General features: G+C 58.4%; 1 protein-coding gene across 1 annotated transcript in view; it reads left to right on the top strand.

The window, feature by feature from the left end:
- The window catches only part of CAVIN1 (caveolae associated protein 1), a 32,366-nt gene extending 14,977 nt beyond the window's left edge, over nucleotides 1-17,389 (top strand). Inside the window, exon 2 of the mRNA XM_006113120.4 lies at nucleotides 14,323-17,389. Coding sequence (XP_006113182.1) covers nucleotides 14,323-14,979 — 657 coding nt within the window. The 3' untranslated portion in view covers nucleotides 14,980-17,389. The remainder of the gene's footprint in view (nucleotides 1-14,322) is intronic.
- The last annotated feature ends 266 nt before the right edge of the window (nucleotides 17,390-17,655 follow it).

Raw genomic sequence — 17,655 nt, forward strand, 5'->3', positions numbered from 1 at the left:
GCCGCTGCTTTTCAAATTCTGCACCTCCTCATTTTAGTTGATAACCTTAGAGGTGGAGACTTATTCAGAACTTTCTGAAAATTTAGGCCTAAACTCTCGTTTCTGTGGCACTCACAAAGGGGTTATTTTCTAAATCTCTCTGGATTTGCCCGGTAACAGACCTGGCCTCATGGGATGCGCAGTAGCCCTGTCTTGTGTTTCTTTAGCTGAGGATGTTGTCTGGATTCTCCTGGGAGAGTCGTCTGGATGGAGGTCTGGAATGAGCCACAGCATTCCTGATCCATCTTGCTCATGCAGCTGGGTTTAGCTCTTAATAAATGTAGCTGTCATTTTTCTAAGCACACTCGCTGATTGCCCGATTTTGCTTTCAGTTACACTGGTGTAAATTGGGAACAACTCCAATGCAAATGAGGGCTGAATCTGGCCGTGTGACTCAGTCCAACACAAATATACGTTGTTGTAGAGAAGCGACATTGTCTTGCCCAAGCCTTGCAGTGAGTTAGCCAGGCTAGATTCCCGACCCTCTTGTCATTCTTTGCTGGCTGCCTCTGTGCTCGGTATCTCCACTCACTAACTCATTCCGATAGCATTCCCCCGCCTGTTATCACGCTACCCCGTTCTATATTTGGGCTGTGGCCTTGCTTACAGCAGCTAATGGGGGAGAGGAAATTCTTCCACTCGGATTCCTTTCTGCTGGCCATTGAAATTCCTTTTCCTCATCTCAGCCTGAGAAGACCCTGAGTGTGCCCTCTGACCCTGCGCCCGAGAATCTGCCCTCTGACACTGCGCCCGAGAATCTGCCCTCTGACCCTGCGCCCAAGAATGTGCCCTCTGACCCTGCGCCCGAGAATCTGCCCTGGTCCTAACCAGCTGCGGACGTGAAGGGAGACACGTTTTAGGGCTACAGAAGCAGCATCACCGGAAGACTGGGTTGAGCCTCTTCTCCTCAAACTCTAAAAGCTGCCGGGGCTGGCGCCGTGTGTCGGTGCTGCTGATTTCTGGGTGGCTGCCCTCAGCAGTACGGCTAGTAAGGCCGATATTTATAGTTGGCATACACTCGGTAGATTGAATAGTTTGTTTGTGGCATGAGAGTGGTGCTGTCATTTTGTAGTTGTGCAACAAATTATGATCTCCTCTTCAGCCTGCAGGGAGATGCCTTGTTCCATCTCAGGGATGATTTAAGATGGAGGATGGGAAAAGAGGACCAGGTGGCTAAAACACGGGGGCTACATCTACACTGCAGGCTTCTTGTGCAAGAATCTTTTTGCATAAGAGCTCTTCTGCAAAAAGTTCTTGCGCAAGAGAGTGCACACTGCATGGACGCTCTTGCGCAAGACAGCTCTGATTGCTATTCAGAGCACCTGTGCTTTAAGAATGGCCATCACCGTGCTGTTTTTGCACAAGAAACCCCTGTTTGCCATCCACACACACATTTTTGCACAAGAGCTCTTGTGCAAAAAGGCTTATTCCTTGTAGAAAAAGGAATAACTCGTGCAAAAAGCCCTCACTTCTTATGATGTACTGTTTTCTTACAATGTGCTTGTAGTGTGGACGCTCTGCAAGCTTTTGTGCAAAAACTCTGCAGTGTAGATGTAGCCAAGGTGAGAAACCGGCAAAACCAGGATTAAAAACAAGGAGTCTGGTGGCACCTTAAAGACTAACAATTTTATTAGGGAATAAGCGTTGTGTGACCATGGCCAAGTCATTTGTCTTCTCCGTGCCTCAGTTTTTCCATCTGTAAAATGGGGGCGGTGGTGCTGACCTCTCAGGAGTTGTTGTGAGGATTAAGTCATATCTGTCCATAAAATGATGTGAGCGCCTCCAATGGAAGAAGGGGGAGGCTCCTCTCAGACAGCATAACAGGACTGAAGAAATGAAAGTGGCTTGTTAAAAAAGGCAGACTGGGTTCAGGTCAGCAGGTTACATTTCTGCCTCTGTGCTGCAGAGGGTGGCGCATTTGGCTTCTATATGCACCATGCTCACCCCAGGCTGCTGCGCTGCCTAGTCACTTCCCCTAGCAGATGCTAGCAACAAGTTGCCTTCTGCTGGATGAGAGTGTAGCTAAATCCCAGCCCGCCTGCTTCGCAGAGGAATTGCACTTTCCCCAGCAGACCCGTCTCTCGCCTCACCAGTGGGAGATGGGAGCCTGGCCCCTGGGGTTTGTGCCTTGGAGCAGCTAGGGGCCTGTTCTGTCTGCAGCATATGCAGATCCTGCCAACACATGTGTGTAAACATAGAGATGTGGGGAGTTTGTCTCCTAGGCTCCAGCCATGCTAAGTCCCAGAAATTCCCAGCACAGCCATGCAACTCTCAGTCAATGCAGGGAGGGTTCAGACTGGTCCTTATTTTATCCAGAATTTCCCCCCCCCCCCAATCCTACAGCAGGCATGGTGCTCTTGTGACCCCCGGAGACACCCAGACCCTTACAGAGCATGTACCCAAGGTGAGCCATCAGCAGTACCAGCGTGGCTCAGCAGGGGTCATCAGATAGGCAGGGCTGTAATGCAGCCACCATGGGAGGTGAGGGGAAAGGGGGTGAGTACCCATAGGATCGTTACTAGCCAGCCCCAGCCTGCGCCCCAAGGCCTTGTGGAAGAAGCCCCCCACTGTGAACTGGCTAGCTCTGCAATGGTTAAAGTCCTGGGAAATCAGTGTCTAGACTGGCACGTTTTTCTGACAAAGCTCCGTGCGGAAAAAAGCGGCAGCCATTTTTATGCTAATGAAGCAAGGGAGATTTAAATCCCTGCTTCATTAGCAATTGCGATATGTCTAATTTACATCCCTTTTACGAAAAAAGGATGTAGTCTAGGCATAGCCTTGGAGTTTGCTCCTTCGGGTTTTTGGCTGTGAGCCTATGAAATAGCAGAATGCTTCTTCCCCACCGGCGACTTAAGGCTGCCGCAGGAATGCGGCCTCTCGGGCGCCGAGCTCTCGGGCCCTGGCACGGGAAAGCCGTTATCATGTTGTTCTTGTGCAAGCTGGAGCCCTGGGTCTTTACGTTCCTGGCTGGGCACAAGAGGACCCAGAAATGGTCCCTCCTACTCAGCGGCTGCTAATTCCTGCCTCCACCTCTCCCTGGCGGGAGGCTGAGATGAGCTGCACTTGGTGGGCAGAGGAGAGGCTAGAATGAAAGGGGGTGGGTGGAGCCCTGAAAACCTGCAGATATCTGCTCGATAGCCACGGGTATCTGCATCCACGGATGTCACTGCGGGTGTTCACGACTCATTTTTCTGCCTACAGATGCGGGTACCAGGGCCGCCCAGAGGATTCAGGGGGCCTGGGGAAAAGCAATTTTGGGGGCCCCTTCCTGACACTCCCTGTCTCAGACCTCAGACATTCTCGTGGGGGCCCCTGCGGGGCCCGTGACCTGGGGCAAATTGCCCCACTTGCCCCCACCTCTGGGCTGCCCTGGCGGGTACAAATTTTGTATCCATGCAGGGCTCTAAGAATGGATGGCTATAGAAAGGGCCACATCACCTGAGAGCAGAGGTGAAAGTAAGCAGGTACGCAGTGGCGCACAGCTCCGGCAAGAGCTGCGGGAAAAGCCAGCAGGGAGCTATTGAAAGAGCTGGCAGGGACCCAGGTTGCAATAGGACAGGACCTGTAAGAAATTTTAAGTTACTTTCCCTGCTGCCTGAGAGGTGCTGAAAGCGAAACCTATGGCAGTGGGTGCTCAGTCAGGACTTGGCCCTTGCTGGCAGTATAGGCATGTGGGCATTCGTTGGCAGTGGGGAGCTGGTCGTGTTCTGTGTCTTGCAATCACCCGTGCAACAAGACCCCCAGGAAGACACTTGTGGGGTTATTATCGTTGTGTAAAAGCAACTACATCAGATGAACTGCAGATGTGACCAGCCTGGGTGGTGATCCAGGTGTTATTAAATATTCAAACCAGGGAGCAGCGCCATTGGGAGTTTTGTTTTTGCAAACAAACTGAAAATAATTAAAAAAAAAAAATCCTCTCAAACAACAAAATCCAGGAGCTCTTCGGCGTTCCCGGGACATTTTGCCCCTGGAACGGGGGCGTCGTTCCCCAGCATTGGCAGCAAGTTTGGAGAACTTGAACAGTGAGCTTCAGGCCTGACAGGGGTGGGAAGGCAGCTCAGCTGTGTAGTTCAGGGGCCTTTTATACAACGAGGAAAGTGTTTACATGTGTTGTAGCAACCAAGCAGTTTGTACATGGCCATAAAGGGCACGGATCCAGTGACTCACCAGAAGGGAACTCGGGCTCCAAAATGTAATCAGATGAAAAACACACACAGAGGAGGAGGAGAGCCGGGGGCAGGGGCGGTCTGAGACAATCCAAGGGGCCACCAGCACTGGGTCATTTGAAACAGAAAAATTAGAGGGCAACCCCCTTGAATACGTCTGACAGCTCCAGGTTTCACAGCTCCAGGAAAAATCTCCAGATGGTCCCCAAGCTCAGTTTGCACCTCCTGGAGAGCTGTGCCCAACGGGACACAATGTGGCTCTACAAGACAAGGGTGCACCCTGTCCAGTAAGCGCACCCCCATTCAGCAGATGGGCTCAGAGACAGGAAAACCAGGTCATGCCCACAGCGCTGAGCGGACTGGCGAGCTCAGCTGGTCAGAGCGTGGTGCTAATAATGCCAAGATGGTGGGTTCGTTAACAGTTGTGGTATGTCTTCCTTTATTCTGTTCACTCCCTCTGGGGCATCTGGCATTGGCCATGGTGGGAAAACTGGGTACTGGGCTAGATGGGCCTTTGGTCTGACCCAGTCTGGCCGTTCTTATGTTCAAACTCTCCTGTGACGCTCAGCAGAGTTCAACGAACTCTCTTCCTTTCGTGGGTACCCTCTCCTGTGCTTCCTGCACCTGGCAGGGGCTGGGACAGAAATCCCTCGGGAATGCCCGTCTTCCCACTGTCTCTAATCCAGCCGGACTGCGGCAGTACGGAGGCACACTCACAATCTGGGAATGCCAGTGTGAAGACCTCCAAGTTCAGGGAGGCGAAGAGCCGGGGTTTTCGGTTCCGGCCCATCTGGGCAGCTGGGCTCACTCGTCACCAGACTTTGCATTTGCTTGTAAAATTCACGTGCTTGAAATGCCCCGGGGCTAACCCTGTAGGGGCTGTGAGCGAGCCACAGCCCTCCTGTGCTCTGCGGGTGAATGGGGATTTGTGTATCGGCTGGCCAGCCTGCTCCTCAGTGAATTCTGACTGGCCCCGTGGGCTCCCATTGCCTCTTCACAGCATCCAAGCGATGGCAGCATTTCCAGCCATGTTCCCAGCCGCAGCGGCCTGCCCGCCCTGCCCACGCTCTGCCCAAGCAGCTGTGAACTCCTCCCATCTGCCCCCGGGCCAGGCAGTCCTTGTGGAACTGGGTGGGTGGAGATTCTTGGGGGCCCGCAGGCAGCGTACGGGTGTGGAGGCCAAGCAGGCAGGGGGTCCTCCTCCCTGCCAAGGCGGCTCCGGCACGACCCTCCTGACCCCGTGTGGAAACAGAGCGGCTCAGTTCTGGCGCTGACCACGCAGGGCCTGCTCCAGCCGGGGAGGCTCCCTCGCAGCGGGTGGCCACGTGGCCAAGCCCAGGTCTCTGGCAGGCCCTTCCCTCAGGGCACTGGGCATCCAGTCAGCACAAACAGCTCCTCAGCCTACCACAGGCTGCAGCGCCCGGAGACTCTGCCCCTCGGCAGCGAGCCGAGGAGACACCCGGCAGCCCCCTGCTTTGGGGCCTCTCCGCCAGCTGGGCTCTCTCAGAAAAGGAGGCCACGCTGGTCGCAGTTGGGGCTGATTTTCCAACAGCTGGGGGTAGCGCCAGGCTGCACCCAGCCACGGCAGCCAGAGGGGCAGATGCTGCGGTTCCACTTTCAGGGGAAAGGCTCGGGGAGAGCCAGAGGACATCTCTGAGGGGAGACTGTGCCAGGCCAAAGCTCACACAGGGGGTCATTGGGGATGCGCTGTTCAAACGAGTCAACCCCCCACGTTGCCGCCCAGGTGGGCGAACACAGCACTCGGGGAGCACACAGCCTTTCCCGGAGGGCCTGGGCCTGGCTTGCAGCGCTCTGTCTCCCTCCGACCCGCCTGTCTGCCGGGAGCTGCCCTGGCTGCGGCGAGGGCTGGGAGCCGCTGCGTTTTATGAGGGAGGGTCGTGGAGAGCGGCAGCCCCTCCGCTCCCAGGATGGAAGGGGGCAGGGGGAGGATCCTGGGACAGGCCTCTGCTCTCTGCACAAACATTCGGAGCCCACAGGGGCTGATAAGCATCAGAGCCCTCAGGAAATGGCCCCTTTCCAGCAGGGCGCTGCCAGGCCGGGGGATGCCTTTGTTCTTGCGGATGGTGGTGACTCAGAGGGAAGGAAGTGGCTGGAGTTCCTGCGGCTCAGGGGCTGGGGAGATGAGGGGCAGGGGCAGGGGCAGGTGTGGAGAGAGTGAGTCCGTCTTCCCGAGGTCTGTGGGCTCGCTCTGGGCTCTCAGGATCCCCCCAGGATGGTGGGGGGAGGAGGAGGGGGAGGTTCTTCTACCCTTGCTAATGATGGTGGCAAAGCCGATGTCCCTGCGCCAGAGCGCGGCCCGGCAGGGATTCCTAGTGCACGGCTCTCTGCCCCACACAGCCCCGGGACCCAGCCCTATGGACCCGCCAGCTCCTCCTGCAAGCTGCAGGCCTGTGCTTTGCACCCAGTGGTTCCAAACGCCAGCACCCAGTGCGGGAAGCACGCACGGCTGCATCGGCAGGAGCTGGGGGGGGGGCGTGGGGCAGATGCCCTCATTTCCCTCAGAGTGAGAGTTTTCTGGGGCTGGAGACACCCTGTGTCTGCCCCAGGCGATAGCTGGCGGGAAGCCAGCGCCCCTGAATCAGCCACCTCTCCGGGCGGGAGAGGAATGGTCTGAACCCAGGGGCGTTTTTGTCAGACCTGCTAGGAGACTGGGAGGTTTAGGAGCCGGTGGCTGTTCCGTGAGGCCCTGGGCCAAAGCATCAAACATCTGGATTAGCGAGGGGGGCCTGAGTCTTGCCACCTCTTCTGCTCATTAGCTTGGGGCTCGCCCGGTCTCCAGGGTCACAGGCAGCACACACGGCCTTCGCTGTCCCCGAACACGGCTTGTTGCTGGGAGAATCCAGCCCCCGAGCCCTCCTGGAGCCCGAGGAAGGCAGGCAGGCGCTGTTATTCACTGCCGACGTTTTCCAAGTGACCGTCGGCCTGGCAACCGACATCCTGACTCCACGAGGCCCCCACTCGCTCCCTGAGCGGGGGGCAGAACCCAGGAGCTCTGGCCCCAAATCCTCCCCTCTCGGCATTAACCCGACACACAGAACCGGTTTCAAAACACACCTGTGAAACTGAGACTTTCCTGGGTCTCTGCACTGCCAGGCTCATGAAAAATGAAAGTTGAGCCATCTCCACCTACTGCTACCCAGTGCCCAGGGCGGGGCTCTCTCAGGCTATGTCTACACTGCACATTTATTTCAGAATAAGCTATTCCGGAATAGTTATTCTGAAATAGCTCATTTCGAAATAGCACGTCTACACTGCAGAGAAGCCTCAAAATTAGTCTGAGGCAGGTTTCCCTAATGTAGACGTGCTATTTCGATTTAGAGCCCCAACTGGCACTGGAGGAATAAGTTAGAATGGCCCAGGTGAGGGGTTATTTTTGAAATAGCAGAAGTGGAGCGTGTCTACACAGCCCCTATTCCGAAATAACTTTCAAAACAACGGGAGGCTTGTTCCAACTTCCGAAAACCTCATTTTATGAGGAATAACACCTAACGATTACACGCAGAACTATTTCGGAATCGGGGTTATTCTTTGTAGAATGAGGTTAACGGAAGTCGGAATAAGCCTCCCGTTATTTTGAAATAACGCGATTGCTGTGTAGATGCTTGCATAGTTATTCTGAAATAACTTTGCTGTGTAGACGTAGCCTGAGAGAGCTCCCCCTCCCCTTCATGGAATTTCACCGTGTTTGCATGGAAGGCCAAATGGGTCGGGTGAGTTCCTTGGGCTCAGGCCCTGGCTTAGCTGGGACGTTGTTTGTTTTCAGGAGGGTACAGGCGGGCCGGTGCCTGTTTTCCAGCATAGTGGCGGCTGGTTAGGGTGCCTGGCTGGGCCACAGCGCTGAGGGTGAGGCAGATCCTACAACATGCAGCCCACACTAGGCAGGTCCAAGGGCCGAGCGCCCTGCCTAGCTCTTGTATCAAACCCATTCACAGCTCTGGCTGGCTTCCTGGCCGTCCACTCATCCCAGCAGCTCCACGCCTCCCCCCTCAGCTCCTGGGATTAAAACCCCCTCCAGCAATAAGTCCCTGAGCCACCCGGCAGCTGTGACGCTCCGTAGAGCACTGGGCTATTTCCAGCCTGGGTCGGGAACATGGAGGGGATTCATCGCACGCGATGTGCTGCTCGGATGAAAACCAATCTCATGCCAGCCTGCTCTCCCTCCCGCCCACGCGCTTCCCTCTGCCTGGCTGCCCTGAATGAGCTCTCGCCTACTCCCCGGGGATGCCGAGCTACCTGGGGCACTGAGCACAGAGCGCCGGGAATCCGGGGTTCTCACCCTGGCGCTGATCCCCCGGACTTTCGAGGGGGGGAGGCAATGCGAGAATCTGGGAGGCTTGAAATGCAGGGGGAAGGGCTCACATGGAATTGGAGGGGGAAGTGCCCAGGGCAGTGTGGCCACCGACTGGGCCTGGGAGCCGACGCACGGGGCCTGAGCTAGCGGGAGGGAGGCAAGGGGCCAAATCCAACCTGGGTGGAAGGGAGCACAAGGCCACTCCAGCTCAGAGCCCCTCCTCCTTCTCCCAGATCCGGCTGCAGCTCTCTGATTTCCCCCTTGCTGCGTGCACGGCAGAGCCTGTCGCTTCGCAAGGCAGCTGCTGGCCCAAACCCGGCTCTGTCTGGCGCCAGGGCCCGGGACCCACACGGCCTCGGCAGTGCCGGGAAGGAGCGTGGCAGGCCAGGCTGCATTCCGGCCCCCCGGCCGATGGGAAGAGCAGGGCGTCTATTCCGGCTGTATCTTCACGGTGTGATGCAATCCCGCCTAAGGATAATGAGCCGGTGGGAGGCTGTGAGCACTGGGGAGGAGGCGGAAGGATCCGGTCTTGGTTCCTGAGCCCCTTTTCCAGCTCCGCCCCTCCGCCGGGAAACTGAGCTGCTGAGTGTCTCCAAATCACCTGACTCCAGGCACTGGGGCTGGAAACATCAAAGAGCACAAGACTCGTGGCCAGGCTGCGAGAACGGGCAGCCCTGAGCTGCCTTGTGCTGCCCCGGGCAGAGGACAGCAGGCCGAGAGCTCCGACTGGGGCTAATTCACACCCACTTTGCCCAGGAGGGAGCGGGCAGACGCAGGCCTGTGGCCTGGCCACACCCCACAGAGGGAATGCCTTCTCTCCTCCCCTCCCGGTGCTAGCAGCCAGCCATGCCCCGGCGGTTTGTTGTGCAGGGCCAGGGTAGCAGGGGGAAAGAATGTACAATCAGGGCCCCACGCTAATTGTGCTTGGCCAGGAGAACAATAGGAAAGTTCTGATTGTTTAAAAAGATGTTGACAGAGTCTATGGCGGGGCAGGCGCCGGGGGGAGCCATTCCGGCCTCTGGCAAACAAAGGCAGGATGGCCACGCTCCAGGGTACACGGTGAAAATGAGGTAATGACCCTAGCCAGGCCCACACCCTGGAGGAGAACGGGACTGGGCTTGGGAGAACATGTGGGGCGGGGACCTGTCAGGCCAGCTGGGCAAGGGGTAAATGAGGGGAGATGGTCAGGGGCCGCCTGCCCCCTTCTCTGCCCCCATCCGTAGGGTAGGAAGCTGCACCCCACCCCTTGGCCCCAGCAGGAATCTTCATTCAGGCTCATGCGGAGACCAGAGTGTTGGTTCTGGGGACGGTGCTTGGACCCGGCTGCGGAGGAGGGGGCGAGCCGTCCCCTCTTCACCCTGGCCAGGGATCCTGGGATGGTAAGAACACGCCAACGGCCCCCAAAGAACCTGCAGCTCCTCCGGCTGCCTCTGGCTCCCTGCCGGCCCTGTGCCGCACAAGATCCCTGCAGATTGTGAACTCGCATCCGTGGCTGCCTGTGGAGGAATCCACCTACAAACACTGTCTGAAGCCACCTGGGCTTGGCTAGCTCCCTGCTTGAAAACAGGACACACAGGGTTATTTTTGTCCCAGATGTTGGGCGCAGTCGGGCTGGGAACGGTCCCGTGCCAGGCTAGCTGGGCAGCCCAAAAGAGAAAATGGCAGGGTGTGGGGAAGGGATGTAGAACCAGAACCCCCATACTCCTGGGTCCTAGTCCTGCTGAACGACCTTGGGAAGTCACGCTGGGATTCCATGCCTCAGTTTCCCTAGGGGGTAAGGAGGCAGATCCCCCTCACAGGCCTATTAGTCCGACAGCATGTGCACGGCCCTTCCCTGAAGTATAGGAAGGTCACAGGGCTAGTGTGTTGTTAAGCATGTTTCAGTGTTGCAAATTTGTCACAGCCACTGGCTCACCCAGGGGAAGGGAATTCTGCCAGGGGAACACGGAGCAGAGGACTCCTCGCAGGCATGGCCCTTTCGTACAAAGGGGAACAATTTGGGATGGACCAACTCCAAACACTTTCCCCCGTACCTCCTTAATGTGGACACCAGCTAAGCACAGCCCCTACTTCACCGAAACTGAGGCACACAGGAGAAGTGATTTGCCCAAGATCACACAGGAAGCCAGTGACAGGGCTGGGATTAGAACCCAGGACTCCTGGCTCCCCTGCCCTAAACCCCGCTCTCCTCCCAGAGCTGGGAACAGAACCCAGGAGTCCCCATGCCCGTTCCTATCCCCCTTGGACAGCATGCTGCTTGTGGGCTTTTAAGCCTCCTGCCCTGGTGCAAAGCGGCTGCTCTGTGCTGCCCCTCGCCCCACACTAGGGGGCGCTTGGAATCTCTCTGGCTCCATAACTGGGAAAAAGCCCCATTGAAGGCAGCTGTCTGGGAGACTGGACTCAGATCACTTCTGGGGGGGGATCCCTGGTTTCCCCTTCCCCACTAAGCCCAGCTGGGGCCAGCGCCCAGGTGCAAGGGGGAGGGCTCTTGTTGTGAGAAAGGGGCCCAACGCAAGCCCTGGGGGCCAGGCTCGCACCCCAGCTGCTGCAGGCAGAAGGCCTGGGGGGGGGGGAGGAACTTTCCCACGCTTGGCATGGAGGGTCTCCCCAGGGGAAAGCCCAGCAGGTGCCCTCCATGACCGATCACCTCGCGGATGATTTCTGGGGGGACCTGCATTCCTGTGTTCCGGTGGGAGCTGATCTCCTGGGTCAGCGGGTGACTCACTGCTGTGCCAGAGCTGGGAACCCAGCGAGGTCTCCGCCCTTTCCCACAGAAGGGGGCCGGTGCTGGCCTGCTCTATTCAGCATCGCTCTGAGGAATGCACAGACACCGCCCCCAGCAGTGTGGGGCAGGGCTCTTACTTTTCCAGAAGCCTTAGGGGGGCATGGGCATGGGAGGTAGTCTCCCCAGCCGTACAGGGAACAAGCAAGCCGCTGGGTGTGGTGCTCCTGTCACGGGACTGGCATGGGACAGGGAGACGGGATGGTGGGAGACAGACAATTAGCAGAAACATCCTGGCAACCAGGCCATGAGCTTACAAGGGGTGCTGTTGAGGTTTGGGGGCTGGGGGCCGCTGACCCACAGAAAAATCAGTCAGGAGTTGGGGGCTGCACACAAGTGAGAAGCAAAAAAAACACCAAAAAATTCCCCCAACCCCTCACTGATGTTACCCCCGACTGAGGAGAAAGACCCTCCCCACATTCCCCTCCCATACCAGAGCCTGGGCGGGGAGGGGGGGGGCAGGCTAGCGCATTTTGAGTGTTCCAGCCCCATGGAGCGTGGCGGGGGGCCGGAGAGTCAGTACAAGCTCCCCAATGCTCAGGCAGGGGAGTCCTGAGCCTTGGGGGCCAGATCCAGGCAAGCCAGGGGCCACATCTGGGTCCCCAGGCCTTAGGATCCCCACCCTCTACACTCTTGCCACTGGTTTTTCACCTGGTTTCTGCGGCATCGAACAGGCCGGCGGGGGAGAACCCCAGCCCCTCTGGCTCTGCAGAATGAGCCAGAAACCCAGGCAGCTCCAGTAGAGGGGACCAGATGCCAGCTCTGCTCTTGCAGCACCAGGCATCTGGCAGCTGCCTGGATCTGCCTGCAGTGTGATCCTCCGGGCCGGGGAGCCAGGCCGCCTTAGTCTGTGTTGCCAAGATTAGACATCTACCTGGCAGCCAGGGCTGGGGGGGACGGGGAGGAAAACAGAGGAGCTTTGTGGGGTGAATTTTGCTCTTTGTACCACAAGGATCCACATGGGTATGGCTGGGCGGGAATACTTCCCTACACACCCGGCACTCTGCCGTGACTGGGCTGTACAACGTACAACCCGGTGGGCACCATGAGAAAGCTCAAGTTTTCTACCAACATCCGACTCAGTTTGCACACGCTGGAGTCGGTGGCGGTCTCTGAGCATTGGTCTCCACTAGGACTTGATTGCAAAATAACCCCCCTTAGGTCGGATTGCCAGGTGTCCGGTATTCTACCGGACAGTCCGGTATTTGTGCTCTTTGTCCGGTAAAAAAATCAGAGAATACCGGACACGTGCAATGTCCGGTATTCTCTGATTTTTCCGGCTGTGCACTGGACGGAAGCCTGGCGTGGGCCGGGGGGGGGGGGAGCGGCTGGAAGGCGGGGCCATGATAGGCCCAGCCACGCCCCCCCGCCAGACTTCTGCTCAATCACAGGCTCCCAGCGCTGATGACAGCCCCGCCTCCCAGCCTGGGAGTACCAGCCACTCGCCCCACCCCCACAAGGCTTCTGAAGCGCCGAGAGCGGCAATCGAGGCCCCGCCTCCCAGGTGGGGAGTCCCAGCTGGCCCGTTTGTGGCCCCGCCTCCCAGCCTGGGAGTCCCAGCTGGGAGGCGGGGTTGCGATCACTGCTCTGGGTGCCCCGGAACGGGAGGGAGGGGGAGTTATTATTCCACGTTCCTTTTTTTTTTTTTGTTCGACTAAAAAATACTGCGTGTCCGGTATTTTTTGGGAGACCATCTGGCAACCCTACCTTTCGGTCAGATTTATAAGCGGAGCGTCCGCACAACCAAGCCCGTTACTTTGAAAGAACAGGCCGCGGAATGCCAAATCCGTATCCTGCTTTTCATCTGGAGGAACGCCGATTCCGAAAGCGTTATTTTGAAATAACGGTCATGCGGATGCTCCGGTGCCGCTATTTCGAAATAACGACTCCCCAGAGTCATTCGAACAAGTGACTCTCCAGAGTTCCTGGGGCGCTACGTCCGAGGTGGCGGGACCACATTAACAGAGCCCGCCTGGGACTCATTACACGGCGTCCCCGCAGCGAGGACACGCTATGTCAAGCGTGTGAAATCAGGAGTTATAAAGTCGAGTTAGTAATTTCGAAATCGTTTCCTAGTGTGACGAACCCGCACCGCAAAAAGTTGAGCTCGGCAGAATGCAAAGGGGGACGGACAGGCCTATGGGGCAGTCGCTGGGCTGAGGAGGGAGCCAGCCGAGGGGGGCAGAAGGAAGCTTTGCCAGGCAGAAGGGAGAGCAGCACAAGCGATTCTGGGATGAAGGGCTCGGAAGACGGGGTGGGGGAGCCAGGACGGAGGGGGCAAAGCCCCAGTTCCTGCACCTGCAGGTCTCTCTTCCGCTGCCAAAGCCATGGGTGGGTGTGTCACCAGGCCAGAGCGTGCCGGGCAGCAAGGCCTGGGCTTGCATTTAGCAAGGACCCTGAACTGCTGAGGGGCTGGGTCCTGCCAGGGTCATTTACCAGAGCAAGCAGTCCAAGCTGGGTGCCGGCCACGGAAGGCTGGATTTGCCCCAAGGGCAGACTAGCCATGGATCTCAATCCTCAGTCCTGGGCAGCCACTCAGAGAGCTGCTCAGTCCAGGTTCGATCACTGGGAGCAGTGAGGGCCAAGGGTTAGAGCAGGGGCAACGTGAGGCTGGGGGGAACCAAGTCGCTTATGGCTAGCTCCAGGCTGGGCTGGTATTGAGGGCCAGAGTCAGGAGGCAAAGTCCTAACCAAGCCACGGTTGAGCCAGAAATTCAGGAACAGGCCTGGCGGCAACAGATTCACACAGTTGCCCAGACAGTTCCTAGACTGCCCCTTGGGTTTATACGGGGCAGGAAATGCCCAGGAGCCAGGCAGCTGCTGCTTGACAAACCCTGGAGGCAGAATGTCCCATGGGCTGTGTCCACACGGGTGCTGGGAAGTGGGACGCAAGCTGCATACAGCTGCTGCCGGCTGCCAGTTTGGTGCTGCTAAGTGCCTGGCAGCTCCGTAGGCCTGAGCTCTAAAGCTGTGGATCCTTACAGTGTACGTGTCTTACCCATTCCACCTCATCCGTTGCAGGATGAAGTGAAGCTCCCGGCCAAGCTGAGCATCAGCAAGTCTTTGAAGGAGACAGAGAAGGAAGAGGAGGGCGAGGAGGTGCCTGGCGAGGAGGAGCACGCAGACGAGGACCGAATCCAGCTCTCGTCAGATGAGGAGGTAGAAGTGGAAGAGATCATTGAGGAGTCCCGGGCAGAGCGGATCAAGAGAAGTGGCATGAAGAAGGTGGACGACTTCAAGAAGGCTTTCTCCAAGGAGAAGATGGAGAAAACCAAGCTCAAGACCAAGGAGAATTTGGAGAAGACCAAACACAACTTGGAGAAGACCCGGCACAACCTGGAGAAGAGGATGAACAAGCTGGGTACTAAGATCGTGACCACCGAGAGGAGGGAGAAGATGAAAACCTCTCGGGACAAGCTGAAGAAGTCCTTCACCCCCGACCACCCCGTCTACGCCAGGTCCAAGACGGCAGTCTACAAGGTGCCACCCTTCACCTTCTACGTCAAGAAGATCAGAGAGGGCGAGGTGGAGGTGAAAGCCACGGAGATGGTGGAGGTGGGAGGAGAGGAGGTGGAGAACACGGAGCTGCTGAGAGAGGAGAGCCCAGAGATGCACACACTGCTGGAGATCACGGAGGAATCGGATGCCGTGCTGGTGGACAAGAGCGACAGTGAGTAGGACAGGCGGCGGTGCGGGATGGATGGCTGAACACCTAACCTTTCACACTGCAAGATCTCTCTTTGCCCCAAGTGTCTCTGGAAGTCCGCGCCGAACCCCCGCCATCCCGGACGAGGTGTCGTTTCTATTTTAGTTTTAGCACACAGAAGAGGGTAGGAACACAGGACTGTTTTGCTTACACTCTTGAAGAACATTCCTGCTGGCGGCCACGTGAGAGCTTGCTAGCCACAGGGACCCAGCGGAGCGGGAGTGTGCTAAAACCAAGATAACGGCTGCACACCTGGGAACATCCCTCTTCGCAGCTCTCCCAGACCTGACGTCTCGAACGCTTTTTGCCTGGCAAACTGCCCAACGCTGGAGATCCCCCTGTCCGGTGGGCCACCTGAGCAGCCATCCCCACCAGCAGACAGAGGCGAGAAGGCAGGAGCCCAGCTGGCTAACGCAGCAGGGAGAACGCCGGCTCCCGGGGCCGCTCGGATTGGAAGATCTCCAGTGCAACGTGGATCTCTGACATGTCTTAGCATGTGGCGCGGGAAGGGGCAAGCAGATCCCACGGATGGGCTGAGCAGGGGGAGGATGTGCAATGCCGCATGGGGCCGGGAGGGCCTCCCTGCCACTTCCTGACCCCAGAGGTTCAAGGAGTTAATGGTCCAGTGAATGGAGAAGGTGTCCGCGTACAGCACTCGGCTCCTGCAGGCACCCCGTTGCTAGGGCAGCCATGGGAGTCCCTGGCATCACGGGCATCCTCCTCACACACCGGGTCCTGCCGCCACTGCTTACACGGGGGCCACTCCGGGCCCACAAGCCACATGCCCCTGTGTGTGTGTCCACAGTGCCCAGGATGAGCATCCGCCTGCGAGGGCCCAGAATCGCTTTGCTCTGGCGGCCTCAGGGAGCTGCATGAAGCTGGGGGCCCCGCCCCGCCTCTGGGGAGTGTGCTCCAGGCCACGTGGCTGTCGTGGCATCAGCAGCCGCGAGATGCCCACTCACTGGCCAGGGGAGGGTGCAGGCGGGGCGTGCGGGGGGCCCAGGGTGTGGCTGTGGCTGTTTCAGGAAGTCTAGAGGATGTGCTGATGCCACAGAGAGGGGACGGAGCAAGGAGGCTCCTAGCCAGCCAGAGAGCAATCGACACACCGGTCTGCGGGCCCGATCCTGAGCCTCGGCGTCTCTCCGGGGAGTCCCAGCCCAGCTGAGGCTCAGAGCCCTGCACCCTCCCTCCTGCCATTCTCACGGGTGTCGCTGATGTAAGATGCCCACAGCCGTGCGAGGACAGGGCCCTGCCGCTTGAGTGCCAAGCACCTGCTCCAGGTGTCCTCGCCGCCCGCACCGCAGCGCCTTCTCATGGAGGGAGGGGCCGCATGTGTCTCCTGGCCCGCCCAGGTCAGCTTTGGGGCTGGCAATTCCCAGCCGCCCCAAGGTGGCAGGAGGCATGGGGAGGTTTGGCTGGTGTTTGCACCCACCCTTCCCTTAGTTCAGAGCTACCGTGGGACACGCGGGAGAGCAGAGGTGTGTTGTTCACGCAAGCCACAATATAGCAACTTGCTTCTTTGTTAAATGCATTTCTTTCCTATTGCCCGTCCCACTCCCACGGCCCTTGGCCTCCTGGCCTGCACTGGCGATCCCCAGGCCTTCCCTGCCAGGCTCCCTGCTGGGTTCCCTCAGCAGCGAGGAGGCATCTCTGGACTCCTGCGCTGCCCCCAGGCCAGGGCAGGAGATGGGATTGGATGGGCCTTTGCCATGCGCCCGCACTGCCCTTCCTTGCCAACCCCACGATGGCACCGCCGCTGCGGGGGGATGCCAGGCAGTGACGGTCCCAGGGGACAGAGGAACCTCGCAGGCCCTTAGTCGGGATCTTTGCTCATGGCCAGAGCTGCCCCAGGCCCTCTGCGCGGTCGGCAAAGAAGCCAGATGTGCTTCAGCCTCCCAGCCCGGGCCCGCCACACCCTCGCCCCTCTGCCTTGGGCCTGTCCTGCTGCCTGTTCATGGGGCTCTAACAGCTGGCCGTGCCCCCGCACCCGCTGCGGATCTGCGCTGCATGGAGTGGCCCGCAGCAGAGAGGTCCCGGCTGGAGGGGGAGCAGCCCGGGCCCAGGGCTGTTCACACGCGCTGTGTTTCAGGGGCTCGTCTGTTGTTTTTTACTGAGATATTTTTCTTACACAGAAGCAGTCGCTCAGAGTAAGTGACTCCTGGGCACAGAGGGGGGGCGCTTGGGTTGGGTACCATACTCAGCACCTTTAACCCCGGAGAGAGAGCAAGTCCACGGGGCAGAGAGTGAGTCCGGGTCCCCTCCCCCCCCCCCATGGCCAGGGTGACGTGGAGCCGGGGGCCGAGAGAGCTGGGCAGAGCTTTATGCATTTTCTATGACTGCATCCTGGTGAGCAGCTCGACCAATAAAGTTTCTTTTCTAAAAGGCCAAGCGTCGACCATATTTCCCAGGGACCGGGGATGGGGGGAGGGGAAGGGAGGGCAACACGTCTCAGTTGCTGCGTGGACGAGAGCCAGGGCTTTGCCCCATGAGCGGGGCAAGGGGATCCAGCACTCTCTGCCCCCCCCCACATTAAATTGGTGCCCCAGCGCAATGGGGGGAACCCCTCCCCGTGGCAGGCCGGCCGGGCTGGTGCCGGTGGCAGAGGTTCTGGATCTAGTGGTACCAGGGAGCTGCAGCGCCCCCTCGCT

This window comes from Pelodiscus sinensis, chromosome 29 (genome assembly GCF_049634645.1).
Source record: "Pelodiscus sinensis isolate JC-2024 chromosome 29, ASM4963464v1, whole genome shotgun sequence".
In the NCBI taxonomy this organism is placed as follows: domain Eukaryota; kingdom Metazoa; phylum Chordata; order Testudines; family Trionychidae; genus Pelodiscus; species Pelodiscus sinensis.